This window comes from Culicoides brevitarsis, chromosome 1, assembly GCF_036172545.1.
Source record: "Culicoides brevitarsis isolate CSIRO-B50_1 chromosome 1, AGI_CSIRO_Cbre_v1, whole genome shotgun sequence".
Taxonomy (NCBI): Eukaryota; Metazoa; Arthropoda; class Insecta; order Diptera; family Ceratopogonidae; genus Culicoides; species Culicoides brevitarsis.
In genome coordinates this window covers 795,007-812,383 of record NC_087085.1, presented here as the reverse complement: position 1 = coordinate 812,383, position 17,377 = coordinate 795,007, and the positions used below count along the sequence as shown (strand labels likewise).

The 17,377-nt window shown below is 29.1% G+C and overlaps 2 protein-coding genes across 2 annotated transcripts in view; one reads left to right on the top strand and one right to left on the bottom strand.

Annotated features, from left to right (window-relative positions):
- Positions 1–16,989, bottom strand: part of LOC134835708 (patched domain-containing protein 3) — a 29,181-nt gene extending 12,192 nt beyond the window's left edge. Inside the window, exons 1-5 of the mRNA XM_063850637.1 lie at positions 16,402–16,989; positions 5,070–5,200; positions 3,383–3,528; positions 1,409–1,985; positions 618–781 (exon numbers count right to left, since the gene is read on the bottom strand). Coding sequence (XP_063706707.1) covers positions 618–781; positions 1,409–1,985; positions 3,383–3,528; positions 5,070–5,200 — 1,018 coding nt within the window. The 5' untranslated portion in view covers positions 16,402–16,989. The remainder of the gene's footprint in view (positions 1–617; positions 782–1,408; positions 1,986–3,382; positions 3,529–5,069; positions 5,201–16,401) is intronic.
- On the top strand, positions 5,379–8,470 carry LOC134828189 (dynein axonemal heavy chain 1). Its single transcript, XM_063841194.1, has 3 exons — positions 5,379–5,513; positions 5,571–7,390; positions 7,450–8,470. The coding sequence occupies exons 1-3, from the start codon at positions 5,379–5,381 to the stop codon at positions 8,468–8,470; spliced, it is 2,976 nt and encodes a 991-aa protein (XP_063697264.1).
- Positions 16,990–17,377: the final 388 nt, after the last annotated feature.

Below are 17,377 nucleotides of genomic sequence, written 5' to 3'. Positions count from 1 at the left end.
AAAATAAACAACTTTTTTCGGTGTTATGAGGGAGTAATTGTCGACAAAATGGCAAAAAATGACGGGACTTTCCAAAAAATGGATCAACGAAGTTGAAATGATATTTTTTAAAAAATTATTTAACAATTAATTCGTCTCACATCACGCGTTCATGCTTTAATTTTTTCACTTTACACTGATTTTTATGAGTAATTGCCTCAAATGCGTTAAAAAATGGTAAATTTTTTGCTTTGGTGATGAAAATTTAAGAGAAAAAGTAAAAAGGAGTGTCTAACAGGGCGTCTCCATATCTCAAAAAAGGCAAAATTTATGGAAAATTACTTTTTTTCACACCTTTTGAAATAAAAACCTTGAGATTTTTTGTAAAAATTTGATCAGAGCGCCTTTTAACGTGACATTGATAAAAAAAATATTTTTTTCTCTAAAGCAAACCGACAAATTTTTCATCCAAACGACGTAAATCCGCTTGAGAAACATTCGTGCGTGTCTATTTTGGATCGCGTATCGTATAAAATCGCATTTTTGGTACAAAAAACAGACAACTGCGAAAACAAATTATAAACTCAAATGAGCGAAAGTGTATCAATAATGGCGTTTTTTGTATCTTTGCAGCTTACCAATCATTAAAAAGGGAGCAGCCAAGTTGATGCCGATGAATTCGATGCCTAAATACATGGCGAGACCAAAGCCAGCGAGAGTTGCCATGACAGCAGAAACATTTCCCATGAGTCCTAAAAATGGCTTTGAACGTACAACGTCGCCCATCATGCAGGTTATGATACTGAAAAATAATTGAAAATTTATTAAAATTTATTTTTATGAGTTTTAAATAGAAATTTTGATTGTCAAAGGATGACAGATGTCAAAATTTTGATCTGATAAATTTTTGAAGCTCAAAACCGTCTAAAAATGACATTTAGATCAAAATTTTGACATCTGTCAAATTTTTTCATGTCAAAAAAATTTTAAAATTAAATTCTTGAATATATTTTGTTGCATTTTTGTTAAAATGCGAAATTTAGATTTAAAAATTTTCAAAAATAGAAGTTTTTATTGAAAAAAAATTTCAACTGTCAAAGTGACATCTGTCAAAAATATCGTTAAAATTGAATTTTTGAACATTTTAAAGTTCCTGATTAAAAAATTTTAACTAAAAATGACATAAAATAACTTAAAAGAAAAGTTTTTTCAAGAATTTTGACATTTAAATTTGACATGTGTCAAAAACCTTACTAAAATGTAATTTTTAAGAAATTTTGAGGTTATGTTTTAATTTTTTATCTAAAATAAGGCTTTTGAGTCTCAAAAATATTCAAAATTTATGTTTTTTATTAAAATTTTTGACATTTTTAATTTTTGACTTTCAAAATTTTCTCTTTTTATAGCAAATGAAAGAAAAAATTCTTACCTGAAAAGTGTGATCAGCACAAAAGTCGAACTAAAATAAGGCACGACACTCTTTGTGTTCTTCTCCAACTCATGATCCAACGTTTGCGATGCAAATCTCGCCACAGAAATATGCTTAAACAAGTTATTATCCTCATAAAATCCCATCGTTTCGAGAAAAGCTTCTTCCCATGCGGCGCCTCGAGCATCTTGTCGCTTCGTATCAACCGTCACGAAATACACGAGTTGCAACGACGGCACACTTATGATCATATTATCCTCCGAAACAACCGTACCGCCAAAATAGACGGGAAAAGCATGAGCATCCCATGTCACGGGATTAAACATTATGGGCCACGTCAAGTTGAGGGCGCCGCTTTCGACATCGTCAATTATCTGATCGAGATTGAGAATGTCGTTGAAGTAACATTCGCCTTCCCATTTGGCACACGCATCGCGATACGTAAACGTTTCGCCGTCATAGGTAGCTGTCGTATTTTGGATGATCTCGTCGAGTTCACGAAGCTCTTCGAACACTTCGCGCCTCATTAAATTACTATCACTGTCCTTGGACACAATTATCACGCGACCAAAACGGCCTGAAAAAAAGAAAGAATTTCGTTAAATTTCGTTGACTTTCACTTTAAAGACCATTTATGGAGAAACATCTCTCGCCGCACACACGAAAGTTGACAAATGTCATTAAAAAATATAGAAAATGTCACAAAAGAATTTCAGTTAATAAAAAACAGGATAGATGACACACATTTTCGAAAAAATAAAAAAAAAATAAAACTTGATATCATCTCGCTTGAATGTAGTTGAACGACCTCAATGTTACCTTGTCTTCTTACTTTCGTCTTTTTTCGCGTATCTTTGCGTATTCATAAAAATTAGCAAAGAACATGTTTGTCGCTCTTTTTGTGTATGCCCCTGAAAATGCGTGCAGTGAAATGATGAAAGAGAAACTTTTATTATTATTATTTAAAATAGGCAGTTTGAAGAGCGTAAAAGAATGTTACAAAGTGATTGTAAATTCATTGTTTTTATTTATTTATTCGTATTTAAATATTTTTTGTTAACATAATCGAGCGTGTAAGTAGGAAGAAGGTGTGTGAACATTTTTTTCATTGAAAATTGATTAAAATTTAAAAATTTGAATTTTTAACGGAAAATTTTGAATTGACATTTATTTGACGTTTTCAAAAATTTTTATTAATTTTAATTTTTTAATTTATTTTTCGAATTTTTAAAATTGAATTTTAAATTTAATTAAATTTTCTTGACGTTTTAAATTTTGTTTGATTTTTAAAAATATATTTTTATTTATAATTTTTTTTAAATTTTAATTGAAATTTCAAAATTAAATTTTTAGTTAAATTAATTTTTTTTTCAGGTTTTTTATTTTTAAAAATTTTTTTATTTTTAGAATTTATTAAAAAAATTATTATTATTTTTTAAATTTAATTTTTTTGGCGTTTTAAATTTTCATATATTTTAATTCTTTTATTTTTGATTTTTTAATTTTTTAAAAATTTTTTTAAATTTTTTAACTCTCTCATAAACTTTTCTCTTTTTTTTTTTAATTTAAATTAAATGCTCAATTTTTAACGGAAATTTTCAAACTGACATTTCGTGACATTTAAAAATTTTTCATATTTATTTCGCGCCAAAAACTAATAGGATAGAAAGTCGTAAATATTCAACTCAACAGTTCATAAAAGTCTCGTAAATGTCATAAATGCGAGTTATTGCATATTTATTATGTACATCAACTGGCTCCAAGCAAGTCGTTTTATAGTCATGCACCAAAAAAGTCTCTTTTGCAAGACTTCCATCAACAAATACAAACATGAACTCGTCGATCATCGTCAACGTAAGTACTTATGTGTGTGTGTGCGGTTAATGATGCAATAAAACAGTAATTAACTTTATTTATACATTTTTTTTTGCAATCGACACATTTTTCGGTCTTTAACACTTTTTGTACACTCACCTGGTCTTATAATTCTAGCAACATTAAAACGATGTGTATAATTAACTTTAAAAAATTCTTCTACAACTGCACGTTCTGCTTTTCCTTCACCCCTAATTGGTGAGAATAAATATTCTGGATCTATTTCATATTTGATCTGTTGAAATCTGAAAAGAGAAATAAAAAGTAAAGTTTTTGAAAGTTGTTTCAATGTTGAAATTTTTATACTTTGTTTAAAGAAAAAAAGTTAACGGAAGAGAAAAACATCGATTTAATCGCGGCGAACAATTTCAAGTTCAAGAAAAAATAGGTGTTTAATGTTTTCCTATTTATGAGAAACCAACTGCTATTAAATGCTCAAGTGCACTCATTTTGCACACATATTGCAATTATTTTATTTATTTTATGAATTTACATTATAGTTATTAGTATTATTAATATTGGTTAATATAAAGAAGTTAATCTTTTTCCTTTTTCAGCGTGATTTGCATTTCCTTGAGGTTGCGTACGAAAATTGAATGATTTTGAAGGTATTAGTTAGTTAGACATGACAGGGATGTTCAATTCGAAGTCAATTGCGGTAAGTAAGAATATTTGTCTGAGGGTAAGTTTTTAATAGAATATTAAATAATAATTTTTATTGCTTCTTTATTTTTAATATTAATACCATTGACTTTATATTAATATGTTAATAATATTATGACGATGGAGGATTTGGTAAAAGCTATCAATATATCTTTAGTATGTATCATTCGACACATGCAACGTAATGACAGGAATCTACGAAAATTTCCAAAATTTATTTAATGTATACTATTTTTATAAAGAACATGCCTTCTATTTTTCCTTAGCAAAAAAGGAAACAAAAATATGTTATTATACATTATTATTAAAGCTTTAAAAAAATTTAAAAAATATTAAATCGTCAAAATCTAAAATTTTTTTAAAAATTCCCGCAACGTCTTAAAAAATTTTTAAATTCCCGCATTTTTTTTTAACGAATCCCATTAATTGAACATCATTGCGCCACGCATTGGACTCTATCATTAAACGATTGTTTTTATTATCGGCACGCAATGAAGTGGCAAATGATTGCAATGCAGTTAAAATTCATTTTTTCTGCATTTTAATGAAAAAAATAAAACAATAATCATCATAATAAATAAACAGTAGCTTCATCATTCTGACGGTTATTTTACATGAACTTGACCTGAATTCATTTGTGTGCGCGATACCAACTGTTTACAACAATAAAATTCTTTTTCTTCTTCTTCTACAGCAATAACTTCTTACTATTGAGGAAGCTCATAGAAGAAAAAACGAAAAATTAGAGAATAAATTTAAAAACAAGTGATTGTTTGTCGTCGTGAGTTATGCGAGAAAAAATTTTATACTTGAGTAAGGTCATGCTTTTGCATTTTTGTTTATTTTTTTGTGTAGTACATGTAGAAAGTTGATTGTTCGCTGTTCATGAAGAAAATACTACAAGCTTTGAAATAACAATAAATACAATTATTTACGAAAAAAATCATGAAACATAATTTCTTATATGTGTAAATAAAAAAGTATCATGTGAAAGAAATGCATGACCTGCCACTGTGTGTCGCTTATTTATTTATTTACATTGTTGTTGTGACGCCAATTATTTCGTTACAATGTGAGATTCCGGCATGCAGTTTGAGAAAGAAATTATTTTTTATTTACTTACCCTGTCATACATAATAACGCTAATAATACTGGAACTATTAAAAAATAACCAGGATGTCTCCCAATAAATATGCCTAATTTTTTAAAGGATCTATTTAAAGCATTGTCTACACACGATATGCCACATGCCATCTGAAAATAAAAAAAAAATATATTTTAAAATTTTTATCAATTTCAAGTTCATTTAATATCTTAATAACTAAGTAATTTTTTGTTCGAACTGGATCAATGTCGCCGCGTTATTTTAACAGAAACAAGTAACCGAGGTGATTAATGACACGTTCAACTCGATAAGTCAAATCCTTTCAAAATGACTGAAAATGTAATTATTGCGGATAATAGACGGGCTCAAAGAGATCTTAGGCCAAATATTCCGGAGTTCAAATGGAATGCAGTTCCGAGTGTTGCGAGTCTCAGAAGATCTTTAACGGGACGAGATTCGAAGGTAAATTTTTAAATTAAAATTTCAATAAAAAAAATAATAATTTTTTATTCAAAAAAGGTGTCTAACGTTACTCGCAGTACTCGAGTCAACTACTCACAACTAAATATGGGATTAAAAATGCAAAAAACTCTTGCAACTCAAGAACTTGACTTGAACAATATTTTCAAAAACGATTCTCAAGAACTTCCTTTGGAGTTTTTTGACGACTTTAACTTCGAGGAATTGTTCGAACATGCAAAATTGAATCTTTTAAGACATTCCGCACTTGCATTTCTTCCTGAAGTGTACGAAAATCTAACTTCAAACATAGATTTAGCAAGTTTCAAGAGTTCTGAATCTCTTAAAGAACCAAAAAATGATTGGGTTGAAGTTCAAATCGTAGATTATAATGAAAAGTCAAAACTTTTTAGAGTAATTGATGAAATAAATTTTGAAGAACATCAACTTCCTTCGATAAAAATCAACTTTTGGAATGAAGATTCAACGAAATATGTTGAAAGAGTAAAAAGAGCTATTGAGTTTCGTGAAAAATGTAAAAGAATGATTAAATATGAAGCAGAATTGGAAAGCCATCCATTAATAGAAAATACTTCAATGCCTCAAAAAATTAGTCTGAAGATGAAACTTCAAATTGATAAGGCAGAAAATGGTCAAAAAATCAAATTGAATGAGATCGTGAAAGATTTTGAACATCATTTCAAGAAATGTCAAGCAGCTATTGATACAAAATTATCCGAATTTTCTTCCAAAAAAGCTTCAAAAAAGAATCTTGTTCAGTTGAATTACGATTTCAAAACTTTACGTCACGATTTTCGTTGGAAATCGATTTATTGTCAACCAGAAGTGTTCAATGCCATGTTTGATGTTTCCAATATTTGTTCTGACATTTCTTCTCTTTGCCTGTTTAACATCGAAAAAGGGACTGAAATGAAAATTTCTGACTTTGATAAGGTTCAAAAGTCAAAAATAACGGAAATCACAAACTTTCTTCAAACTGAATGGCCTGAAAATTTAGCTCAAGTCGTTTATAATCACTTCAAGAACATCAAAATTGGTTGGTTCAACATTCGGATCAGCAATTGGGAAGTTTATTTGATCTCAAAACTCTATCGTTTCATGCTTCTCGTACAACAAAAGATGCAAGAAGCTCTTCAGGCACTGATTTGTTCATCAATTCAACAATACATCAATTGGTTATGTGAACCTTGTATCACATCTTTAGACGTTTCAGAAGACTTTGAATGGGATGAAGATTTGATTCAAAGTCCTTTTGACTCTGAATTTCCCATTTTTCATCTTGTACTTCAAATGAACGAATCATTGGGAGCTCATTTCTCATCAAATGTTGATACTTTTTCGGATATTTTGTTAAGTCATTTCGACACAGTGCTACTTAACACTCATTTTATCAAGATAATTGATCCAATGGTCCTTCAATGTCTTTTGTACGAACCTGGTTTATGCATTTCTTCAATAGGATTGATGGATGAAAGAATCACAGAACCAAGAAATTACTTGAAACGATGTTATGAAAAGGCAATTATTCCATTGAAGGCTTATGCGAGTCGTTATAACGAACAATTAGAGTTCTTTTTGATGAAAAATGAGACTTTTGTGGAAAATTTCAAGTCAGAAAATCATACAATGCTTGAAATAAAGGAAGAAATCTTAATGAACATTGATAAAAAGCAGGAATTGGAAGAAAAGTTACCAATCAGTATCGTAATTGGACCATTTTTTGTCTTGATCGAACCTTTAAAGCGTATTTTGATCAGAAAACGAAATGATCTTATTCAAAAATTGATGAAAATGTTAAATGATTTGATTCGAGATAAAACTATGAAGATCGTTCTTCAATATCGAGAAATTTTCAATCGGTAAGAGTTTAGTTTTGTATTAAAGTTTCTCATAAAAACTTAAATTTTTAATCTTTAAGACTTTTTGAACCTCCATCTTCCGTTGAATTCCTCTTTGAGACTCAAAACATGATAGAAACCCTTCCTGAACTCATCAAATCAACTGAAGAAGAAATGCGAGTTGTACTCTACGATTACGAGATTCTTGATTTCTTTCATTACGTCTTAACAAACGAGGATTGTGCTCTAAAATGGGAAGCAATTCGTTGGCCAAATCGCATTCTATCTCAAATAAATGTCACTCAAGAACAACAAATACTCGACATTGAAAAGTTTCAAAAGGAGCAAGTTAGTGAAACATCATCTTTTGACAAAACTTTAGAATCTTTGACAGTTCAAGTTCAAGAATATCAGTTCAAGGATGATGCAACAAAAGTAACTCAAAATGCCCAAAATTGCAAAAAACTCTCGGAAAATCTTTTGATAACTCAAAAACTTGGAAGAACTCTAAACGAGCGTCAATTGCTTTTCAACTTGCCCGAACTTGAATTAGAAAATATCGATCAGTTAATTGTCAGTTTCAAGCCTTACGAAACTTTATGGTTCACAGCTGCCAACTTCTATCACAATCGAGAAGTTTGGTTGAATGAAAAGATCGCTTGCTTGAATGTTCATGACATTTTTGAAGCTCTCGAGAACAGCAAAAATATTTTCATGGAGCTCGTGGATGATTTCGAAGAAATTCCTCGAATTCAAGCAGTTTGTAATTCATTTTTAGCTGAAATTCGTTCTTTTGAACCGATTTTAGAACTGATGCAAGATTTCACTCATTTCTGTTGGAGTAAAAAATGCTTCAAAAGCCTTAACGAAAAAACTGGAATGAAAATTTCACTTGAAACTGAACTCTCAACTCAAAACTGTATCGAAGAAGGGATTTTGAAGAAGGAAAATCGAGAAATGGTTAAAGTTATTCTAAAACAAGCAATTGAAGATCATCACAAAGAGGAAATAACAAAAGCTGAAGAAGCTGAGAAACGTCGTAAGGAAGAGGAAATCTTAGAAGCTCGACGTCAACGACGATTAGCTCGAACAGACATTTAATAAAAATTCGTTTATCACAAGCGAATATTGTTCATGTATGAAATTAAATGATCGCAGACGTAAAAAATTATGCAATCACTCAAGTTTTGCAGTCAAGCTGGTTTTTTTTTGCAACACAGCGCGCAATAAATGGCCAATGAACGGTAAAGGCGTTAATATAAAAAAATTGTGAATTTGCAGAGTTTTTAGTTATCAGTGAAACTATTGAGATCATGTCTTGACTTGACATTGACCTGTAGGCGAAATAACAGCATAAAAACACAATATAGGTGAATCTGCATTGTTAGGTAGAAGAAAGAAACTTTGCATCAGATAAGGTGATTAATTAATTAAAAGTACATAACTCGAACACAATCACTGCCCTACATAAAGACATACATCATTAAGTTTGTTATTAATTAAAGTGAGCGTGTACAAGGCGTGTGTTTGTCTAATAATTCATGTCAGTTCAATCACCGGGCGGGCGATTTTTATGCAGTGATTGTTGATGTTGATGCGGAGTAATTCAGTAAAAGTTTCTTGAAAGGTTGGCTTGAGAAATTCCTTTATTAAAACGTTTAAAAAAAGAAACATGCAACGAATTCTTGACAAACAAAAAATTTTGATTGACATTTGTGAGAAACCTTAAAATTTTTAATTGTTAGATGTCAAAATGTAGATAAGCCTAAAGCCCTTGTCAGCATTTTTGTAATGCTTTAAGTCAAAATTTTGGTATTAGAGTAGATTGGAGCTCGAATCTTTTGGATATCAAAGAAGGTAAGTATAAAAAGTTCTTTCGTGAATAAAAAAGGCTTAAGACAATCTAGAAGATTCATTTATGGATACAAAATCACATATTTAAAATCGATTTTAGCGAATTTTAAGATCAATTTTAGAAGTTTTGTTTTCTAAAATAGATCTTGAAATTCGCTAAAGTCGATTTTCAGAAATGGATTAATAAAAATAGATTAAAGAATCACTCAAACAGATTCTGTTCGTTTGATTTGAGACAAATTGTTTTGAAAGACCAACTTCTAAAAGTTTTTCTCAGAATCAACATGAACTCTTTCGAATCCTTTCAAAGTGAAGAAACAAAACTGAATTATTATTGAAAGGATTCGAAACAGCTTATGTTGATTCTCTTTTGAACCTAATTGGTCTTTCAAACCGCGTGTCTCAAATAAATTCAAACAGAATCTGTCTGTGTGGTTTTTTCACCTGTTTTTTTTTTATTTCAATCTAACCGTCGAAGAGAAATGTGCAACCATTAACTTTAATAAGCACATTCTCACTTTGTTTACTATCATTTATGTAACGGCTTTAAAGTCCAGTCTGCACCAATTTACATACATTGAGAAGAAAGAAATCATTTAAACATTTTATTAACGGAATTCACAAAACAATCTTTGAGATAAATCTAAAATATTCATTCAAATATATTTAATAATAACAACAAACTAAAGCGACACAAAAAACGAACGATGTATCAATTTATTGTTTGCCATACGAATAAACAGTGCACACTTGCGTCTATAAATTATGTAATAGAACGCTTTTTTCGCTCGCTTATAGATAAATAAATATTGTACCGTAAATAAAATAAAATAAACATGTTATAACGGATACAAGTTCTGGAAAACTTGTTAACCGACATGTCTATGCTTTGGGTGCAAGTAAGAAGAAAATTGCGCGCTTTAATCATCATTCAATAAAATTATGTAAAGAAAATGTAAATAAACATTTACAAAAGACTTGAATGACTGAAGAAGCAGGAAACCTTAATAAATTGTAAATTTTCAAAAAATCATAAATTGAAAAAAAAATATTGTGACGTTCAACTTGTTAGATAATTGTATTGATTGCGGCATTCACACGTGCTTTACTTGTTAAAAAAATAAGTGAACGATTCACAAAAAAAAAAACATAAATATGAATGATGATAAATAATTTCTTAACTTACTGACCTCGTTTCATGTCAAACTTTCAGTAGGTAGTTTTGATACCGTTTAGACTTTCTTATGCAAGTAACTTCACATAATTTATGAATGGCCTCAAATTTGGTCAAATACATAATATAATGATAGTCTTCAAATAAACACATGACAACGAATAAATTAAACAATCCGGTAAAGTTTTGGAATGACAGACGAGTAAATTTGCAGGTAAGTTAATCATCTTTTTTGGTTCCGTTTACCGCATCATCGTTTAGACAATTTAGCAACATGATTAAAATTAGATAAAGAGAGTAAGTAGTTGAAAGGAAGGAAATGTTAACTTAATTTTTGATTAACTCAAGTGAATCCGGCAAGTTAATTAAATAAAAAAGTAAAAGTACATGAGAGATTGGTACAAAGAAGTTGTTAAAAATAACTTAAAAATTTTGGTAAGAAGAAAGTTGATTAATAAAAGTAAGTACACAAAGTGAATTAGACCACATAAAGTGTGATGGAATGTCGTTAATTATAATGCGTGATTTGGTTACTTTTTTTCTGTGACAGATTCTTTTCACAAAAAAAAATAGAAGTTGTGGTTGTCATTCAACTGTCAGGTCTAAAATTGATAGCTAGAAGAAAAATAATTCGAAAAGTGTGCAAGTATTGTTTTTAGATTATTGCTATGGTACGATTGGTGTTACGGTCTATAAAACAAGACGAGTTATAAATAATTATTAGACACGTTTTATTGTCTAAAGTTGCAAAGTTAACTTCAATAAGCTCATCAAATTATCAATTTTGTGTGTTACAAAAAGGTTTTGATGTAATTCTAATCAGGTGAGTAAGTAATTTAACACTTAATTTTTTTTTAATTATGAACTTTTTCTTAATGTTTCAGAGTTTAAATTTAAAATCATCACGAGCAGAGAATTTTTAAAAATTAACATGGATTGTTTCTAATAATTAATTTAGAAAAAAAAAACAAAATTGAAAATTCTCTGAGAATTGTCTCAGATTTATAAGTTCTATTCCAATTAATCCAAACCAAGCATAAAAATTTTTTTTTCAGATTTTCGAAACTTTTATAAAACTAAAAGCTTATAATGAGAGGAAAATTAAAATATGACCTTCAGTTTACCTGAAAACGTCACTAAAAAAACTTGAAATCACAGCATCTTGAAAAGTTGTCGCAAACATTTGAACTAAAAACGTTGTAAACAGCTTGTCTAGCTAATATTTTTAAAATTTAATCTAAATCTTACTGCAACTCGTTAATATCAATCTTGTCATTTTCTGTTTTTTTTAACGTTACAACATACGTGTAATTTTTAAGTCTTAAATATTAATTTTTAACTTGAGCGGATTTTCGTTCATTTTTTAGAATGTACCTCAAAACAATTCCAAAAATTGCTCAAAGGCTTCGTGAATTATTTTTATCTCCATTTAAAACTGCTTGTCAGAACAACTTTTTTTTTCTACAAATTTTATTAAAAAAAAAAGATTTATAAAAATAAAACGAGTACAAGATTATTGCACAAACGTAATTATTTGATGTTTTGATGCATGTAAGTCGTCTCAAATCTTCGTCATTTTAAACAATTTTTTCCTTTCATTATTGTTAAGCCCTTGTGCAATAAAAATTCATTTCCGAGCCGAATGCAAGTATTCAGAGAAATACCCATGACATTGTAGATTTTAATATTCCATGATTTCTGTGGCATAGAAGATGTGCCTCGAATAGGAAATATAATTGTTCATTAACTGTCTATTCAACTCACACTCTAAATTACGCCAAAATGTCTAATTATTCATTTGAAACAATACATTTTTAATGTAAGAATTTTTTATGCAAAACCATGAGAGGTCATTGGAGTTATACAGTACTGTACAAAACAACATCAACGACCTTTCAAACGTAATTTTTTTCTGTTAATTTTTATTCTTTGCACAACAAAAACTACATAAAAATTATTCAAGACGTTCAGCTTTTTTAACAATTTTGTGGAACATGTTTTTGTTACGTATATCAAAAGTGTTCGAGGTGACAAAAATTGTCGTGTGTCGTGATCGTTCAACGTAATAAATGTGAAATAATAGGTAAATAAATAGAGGAGTCCCATTATTTCCTCTAATGCTCGGAAAAAAGTCAACAATTCATCGTACAAGTTCATATTGCGATATTTGTATGACGAATCTGTCATAAACTGAATATGCAAAAAAAAAAATTCCATTCTCTTATTTTTTTTGTGGGTAAGTTCTTTTAATCTCTTACTTAACAAACATTATTTTAATTTAAGTTTAAGTTTCCGGTTCAAAATATCTTTTAATAGACGAAGATAATTTTTTCAAAGGACGTTCACTGACTCAACTTGTTTCAATTTTTTTTCAAACTGTAACATTTTCAATTAATCAATTCCAATCAAAATTAACAGTTAAAGTACTTCAAACATTCCCGATAGACAACGCTTTGGCCTCAACCTTGCCCATATCAAATCGCTGTCTATCAGTTTGTCGGAGTTGTCAAAGGTATTGAAACCCTTGGGAAGCTTCAAATTATAAACAGGTGAGTAATTTTGTTACTTTTCTCTCAAATTGAAACACTTCCTTCCTCCCTCGTGTGATTTATAGCAATGAACAAGATTAAAAGCCAATAATTTTTGACAACCGCCGTTCTTTTTGCTCAACTTGCCTTTAATGCAAGCGAGAGAGAAAAAAAGATAAATTACGTTCAAAACTTGTTGCAAGATCCTTGGACTTGTTGGGGTTTGTTTCTGATCTTGTTTTACTCACTACATGTTTTGTGTAAGAAAAAAAACACCTTCAAGACATTTTTTTGTGAAACCCCATGCCATGCTACATGTTGTTATTGCAGTTATATTTAACTTAGGTACAGCAAAAAAAATTGTCCGCTAATGTTTTAACTTGTAAGTTAATGATTTTCGATTTCACTCCCATATGACGGAAAAAACTCTTTGTAATCTTATAATAATAAATTGTAAGGAAATTCTTTATATTTAATTCTCGTTCTTAACCTTTTTTTAATACATTTTTTTATTATACTTTCAGAATTCTACGTCATCTATAGTTTGCCCTGAACTTTTTACATCCAATTAAGACATATCAACCAGTTGCTAGCCAACACACAACATTCGCAACTTTTAAGCGTTTTTAGTGCATGCTCCAGTTAAAACGGTATTTATTTATATACAACACGTGTGTTTTGAGTGATTTTTTTTCGTTTCTACAAATAGTAAATGTTTTACTATCATGATGGCATTTCTCGACAATTCCTTCCGACGACATATCATTGCGTAAGTTTATTACGTTAGAACGTGTCTTTGACATCATGAGTAATGCCGAAAAGATATTTAAATATTTTGCTTTGTAAGTAAATTTTCAGAACTGATTTTGCGGTAAGGTGCAATAATTTTATGAACTGACTTTTTACACATTTTTAATTACTTTTTATTGTAAATTGATTGTGAATTTGTAAAAATAGTAAAATAATTATTGCAATTGCATTGTTATTACATAAAACGTGCACTTTTTAACTGATTGTGAGATATTAATGTAAGTTTAGGGCAATACAAATTTTGAATTTGTTGTCTGCTCTTTCTGAAAATTTGCATTGAAATTTGCATTTAGAAAAAGCATTGAAATAAAAAAATTATTATGAATATTAAGATAAAATGAAACAAGAAAAAAGGGACTTTCGACTATTAGAGAGACTTAGAGATTATTCGAAGACACTTTTAACAATTGTTTAAATTTGTTTTTATTGTTTAAAAAATTTAACCAAATTTGAAAAAAATTATAATTGTTCCATTAAATTATTTTTGAAAAAATAAATAATATGTTAAAAAGTGAAACATTTTTTAAAATTGTACCAGCCTTTTGAACAAATACTAAATTAGCAAATATTTCGTTCTTTTGAAAAATAAAAGTACAATAAAAGCTCATTTTTTTAACAAACGAAATATAATTGAATGCACATTCAGAAACATTTTTTTCTCAATTATGAAGCAATTCATATTTATTTTTTTTTGTAGAATTTGATCTTTGCATTTTAAATCTTGCAAGAATTTAAAATTACGAGATAAAAATAATATTTTTTTGAAACCAATCTAACCTTGATATCATTGAATTATTGAATAATTTCAATTAGTTTCTTTCAACATCTTCTCAAAGAACGAATTCAAATGCTTATATTTTCTTGATTCTTGCAAAAAATTAATTTAATTACACATTAATTCATTATTATTGCACAATTTCCATTCACATAATAGCCGTTATTAATAAAAATGAAGGCAAATAAAAAGCTCTTTCATTTATTTTTTTATATTATTTGTATTATTAGATAACTCTTCGGTATTTAATTATTTCTTTCTTCATACCTTCGCAATGGAGCGGCGATAAAACGGTTGAAGATTGTTTTCATCGAGCACAAGAAAACATCGCAGATAATAATTTTCAACTACTGACACATATTCCACGCATCTCCAGCAGGTAATTGCAAAGTAACAGTCTTTATCGTAGCGATTGGTTAGTTGCTTGTGTTATTTTTTGTGTGTAATGATAGGCACTTACTGCAGATTTTTTTTTGTTGTTTTGCTTAATGAATGAATCACGATTTCACTGAAGGGCGTCTTTCTTGACCGATAACTAAGAGCTAAAGAAATTACTTTTTGACAAGTTATTTATTCATTAAAAAATTTTCACTTTTCTCCGAAATGACACATGAATCAAATTTCCAGTTTTTGTCGTTGGATTTTCTTTCCTACACAAATTTTTCAAATAATTGGTAGAAATTATCGATCATTAACCCAAAGCGAGCCCGTTCGTTCCATTTCCAATGCAAAACTTTTTAATTATTGAACCGGTTTACTCAGACAATTTGCAGCGAGTTTCGGTTCATTTAGGAAAAATTTAGTTAAACTAACAAAAATATTGTTATTTGTTAATATTAACAAGAAAAAAAAGAAAGTAACAACAACACACTCGACGACGACGACTTGCAATTCGAGTCATTCACCGATCAACAATCAGACAGTGTCAATGCATTTTTGAGTGTCTACAAATATTTTTTCAGGTAAATTTTTAAGGATCCGGTTTAAATTTCAAGAATAATTGAAAAAGTGATGAACCGAAATGAACTCCGTTCGAAAAATATCAGACGTCTCAAATTTTGTGCAATTCAAAAGAAACAAAAAAGAGTCAATTCATCAATTTTTTTACCTGCTCTCGCTTCTTGTGGATCTTTTGAAATGGAACAATGAAACACGAGACAGTTATTGTTAATGAAAAATGTATCGAGGCCTCAAAAGTCAAGTGTTACCGTGAAATTGTCTGAAGGTGTGTGCAAAATTTTTAACAATAACGGAATTTATTTGATGAATTTCAATTAAGAGATGTTTGTTCGCTTCACAAATTTTTTAAAAGTGAGTCAAATTTGTTTTTTTAAAGAGAATTTTTTAAACTTAAAAATTGTAAATGGAACAAATTTTAATAGAAAATTAAGTCTTTAAAAATTGAAAAAGCTTTTAACAAAAATTTCAAATAATTGAGAAAAAATTATCATTTCCTGAAGATCTTGTAAAAAAAATTTTCAATAACACAAAAAAATTCAAATAATTTAAAAAAAACCCATAAAACAATAGAAAGGATGCTAAAATTGATACATCCTAATACCCTCATTTTTGTCTTAATTTTTTAAATTATTTTTTCAAACATCTGTTAAGGATCATGAGACAATGAACACGTAGACTTAATGAGCAACTCCGACGAGATTTTAATGTCTCAACCACAAAAAATATCTTAATTATTGTCGTTTTTCCAGACGATTTGTGATGCAATATTGTACGAGACAACACATCATAAGCCCTGACGGTTTAAATTAGTACAATAAATAATTCACTTTGTTTATTTTTACTCTTTGGTTGGTCGGTTCGAGCGATTATGGCAGCCTTAACTATATTATGAGTTTGAATAATAATACTATTCTAGTGCATTTTAAATTACCTTGATTGATATTAATCAGCCTAATGGTGCCTGTTTAAAATAATATTTTTTTATATATCGTCTGTGTGGTTATTTATTTAATTTTTTGTTCCAATCGGTGCTAATGATATTCCTTAAAATATTCGTTTTATTGATTTGCAAGGAAGTCCTTCGCTTTAATTTTTTCAAATATTTTTTTTAATGGTTTATTGCGTTATTTAATTGCAATTTTGTGAATTTTATCACGGGGGTCACCTTATCTCATCTCTAACAAAAATCATTTTGAGAGATTTCGTTTCACTTTAATTTTTAATTTTTTTTTCAATTTTTTTTTTTCGATATTTGTTGTGAAATATTTTTTCTTTGTATCCTTTTTGTATCGTTTTCTTTTGAAAAATTAAATCCAACTGCGCACTATTATTACGTCAGGTAACCAAAGGCTGTGTATGCCCGGCGCATACAAATTTGGGTATTCCTTTTACCTGTTGACGACGTACAATTTCACAGATGATTGAACCGTATAAAAGTTTGAACAGTAAAAAAAATATTTTTTTTTAATCCTGATGATTTTTTTTCTCGAGACGCTTTTTCTTGTACAACCGAACACGACCAACTTACTTAATCAACTGATTTGGTATTTTGTTTTGAGTTGTGTTGTACAAAAAGTGTGCATGATAATACACAAACAACATAAGTGGCAATGCACAAGTGAAATTTCTCGAGTTTACATTGAGAAGGTTTACAGAAATGAACGATGTTTTGTCGGATTTTGAGCGTTTCGTGTATCGATGGGTTGTTAACATGTGTTAAGTAGATGGCGAGTGCGCGTTGTTGTACTGAAATGTGTTGTTAAGGTACAGGAAAGATTCGATTTACGCAAGTTTATGGATTTGTTCACCTATTGAAATAAAATAAAAATTAATCAAAATTTAAATAAATAAAAAATAAATTTAATTTAATTAAATAAAAATTATTTTAATTATTTTAAAAAATGGAT

Excerpts from the sequence above, each read along its gene's own strand:
- LOC134828189 (XM_063841194.1), top strand. The coding sequence starts at position 5,379 with ATGACTGAAAATGTAATTATTGCGGATAATAGACGGGCTCAAAGAGAT. Across the intron at positions 5,514-5,570 it reads TAACGGGACGAGATTCGAAG|GTGTCTAACGTTACTCGCAG; the intron begins GTAAATTTTTAA and ends TATTCAAAAAAG. Across the intron at positions 7,391-7,449 it reads TATCGAGAAATTTTCAATCG|ACTTTTTGAACCTCCATCTT; the intron begins GTAAGAGTTTAG and ends TTAATCTTTAAG.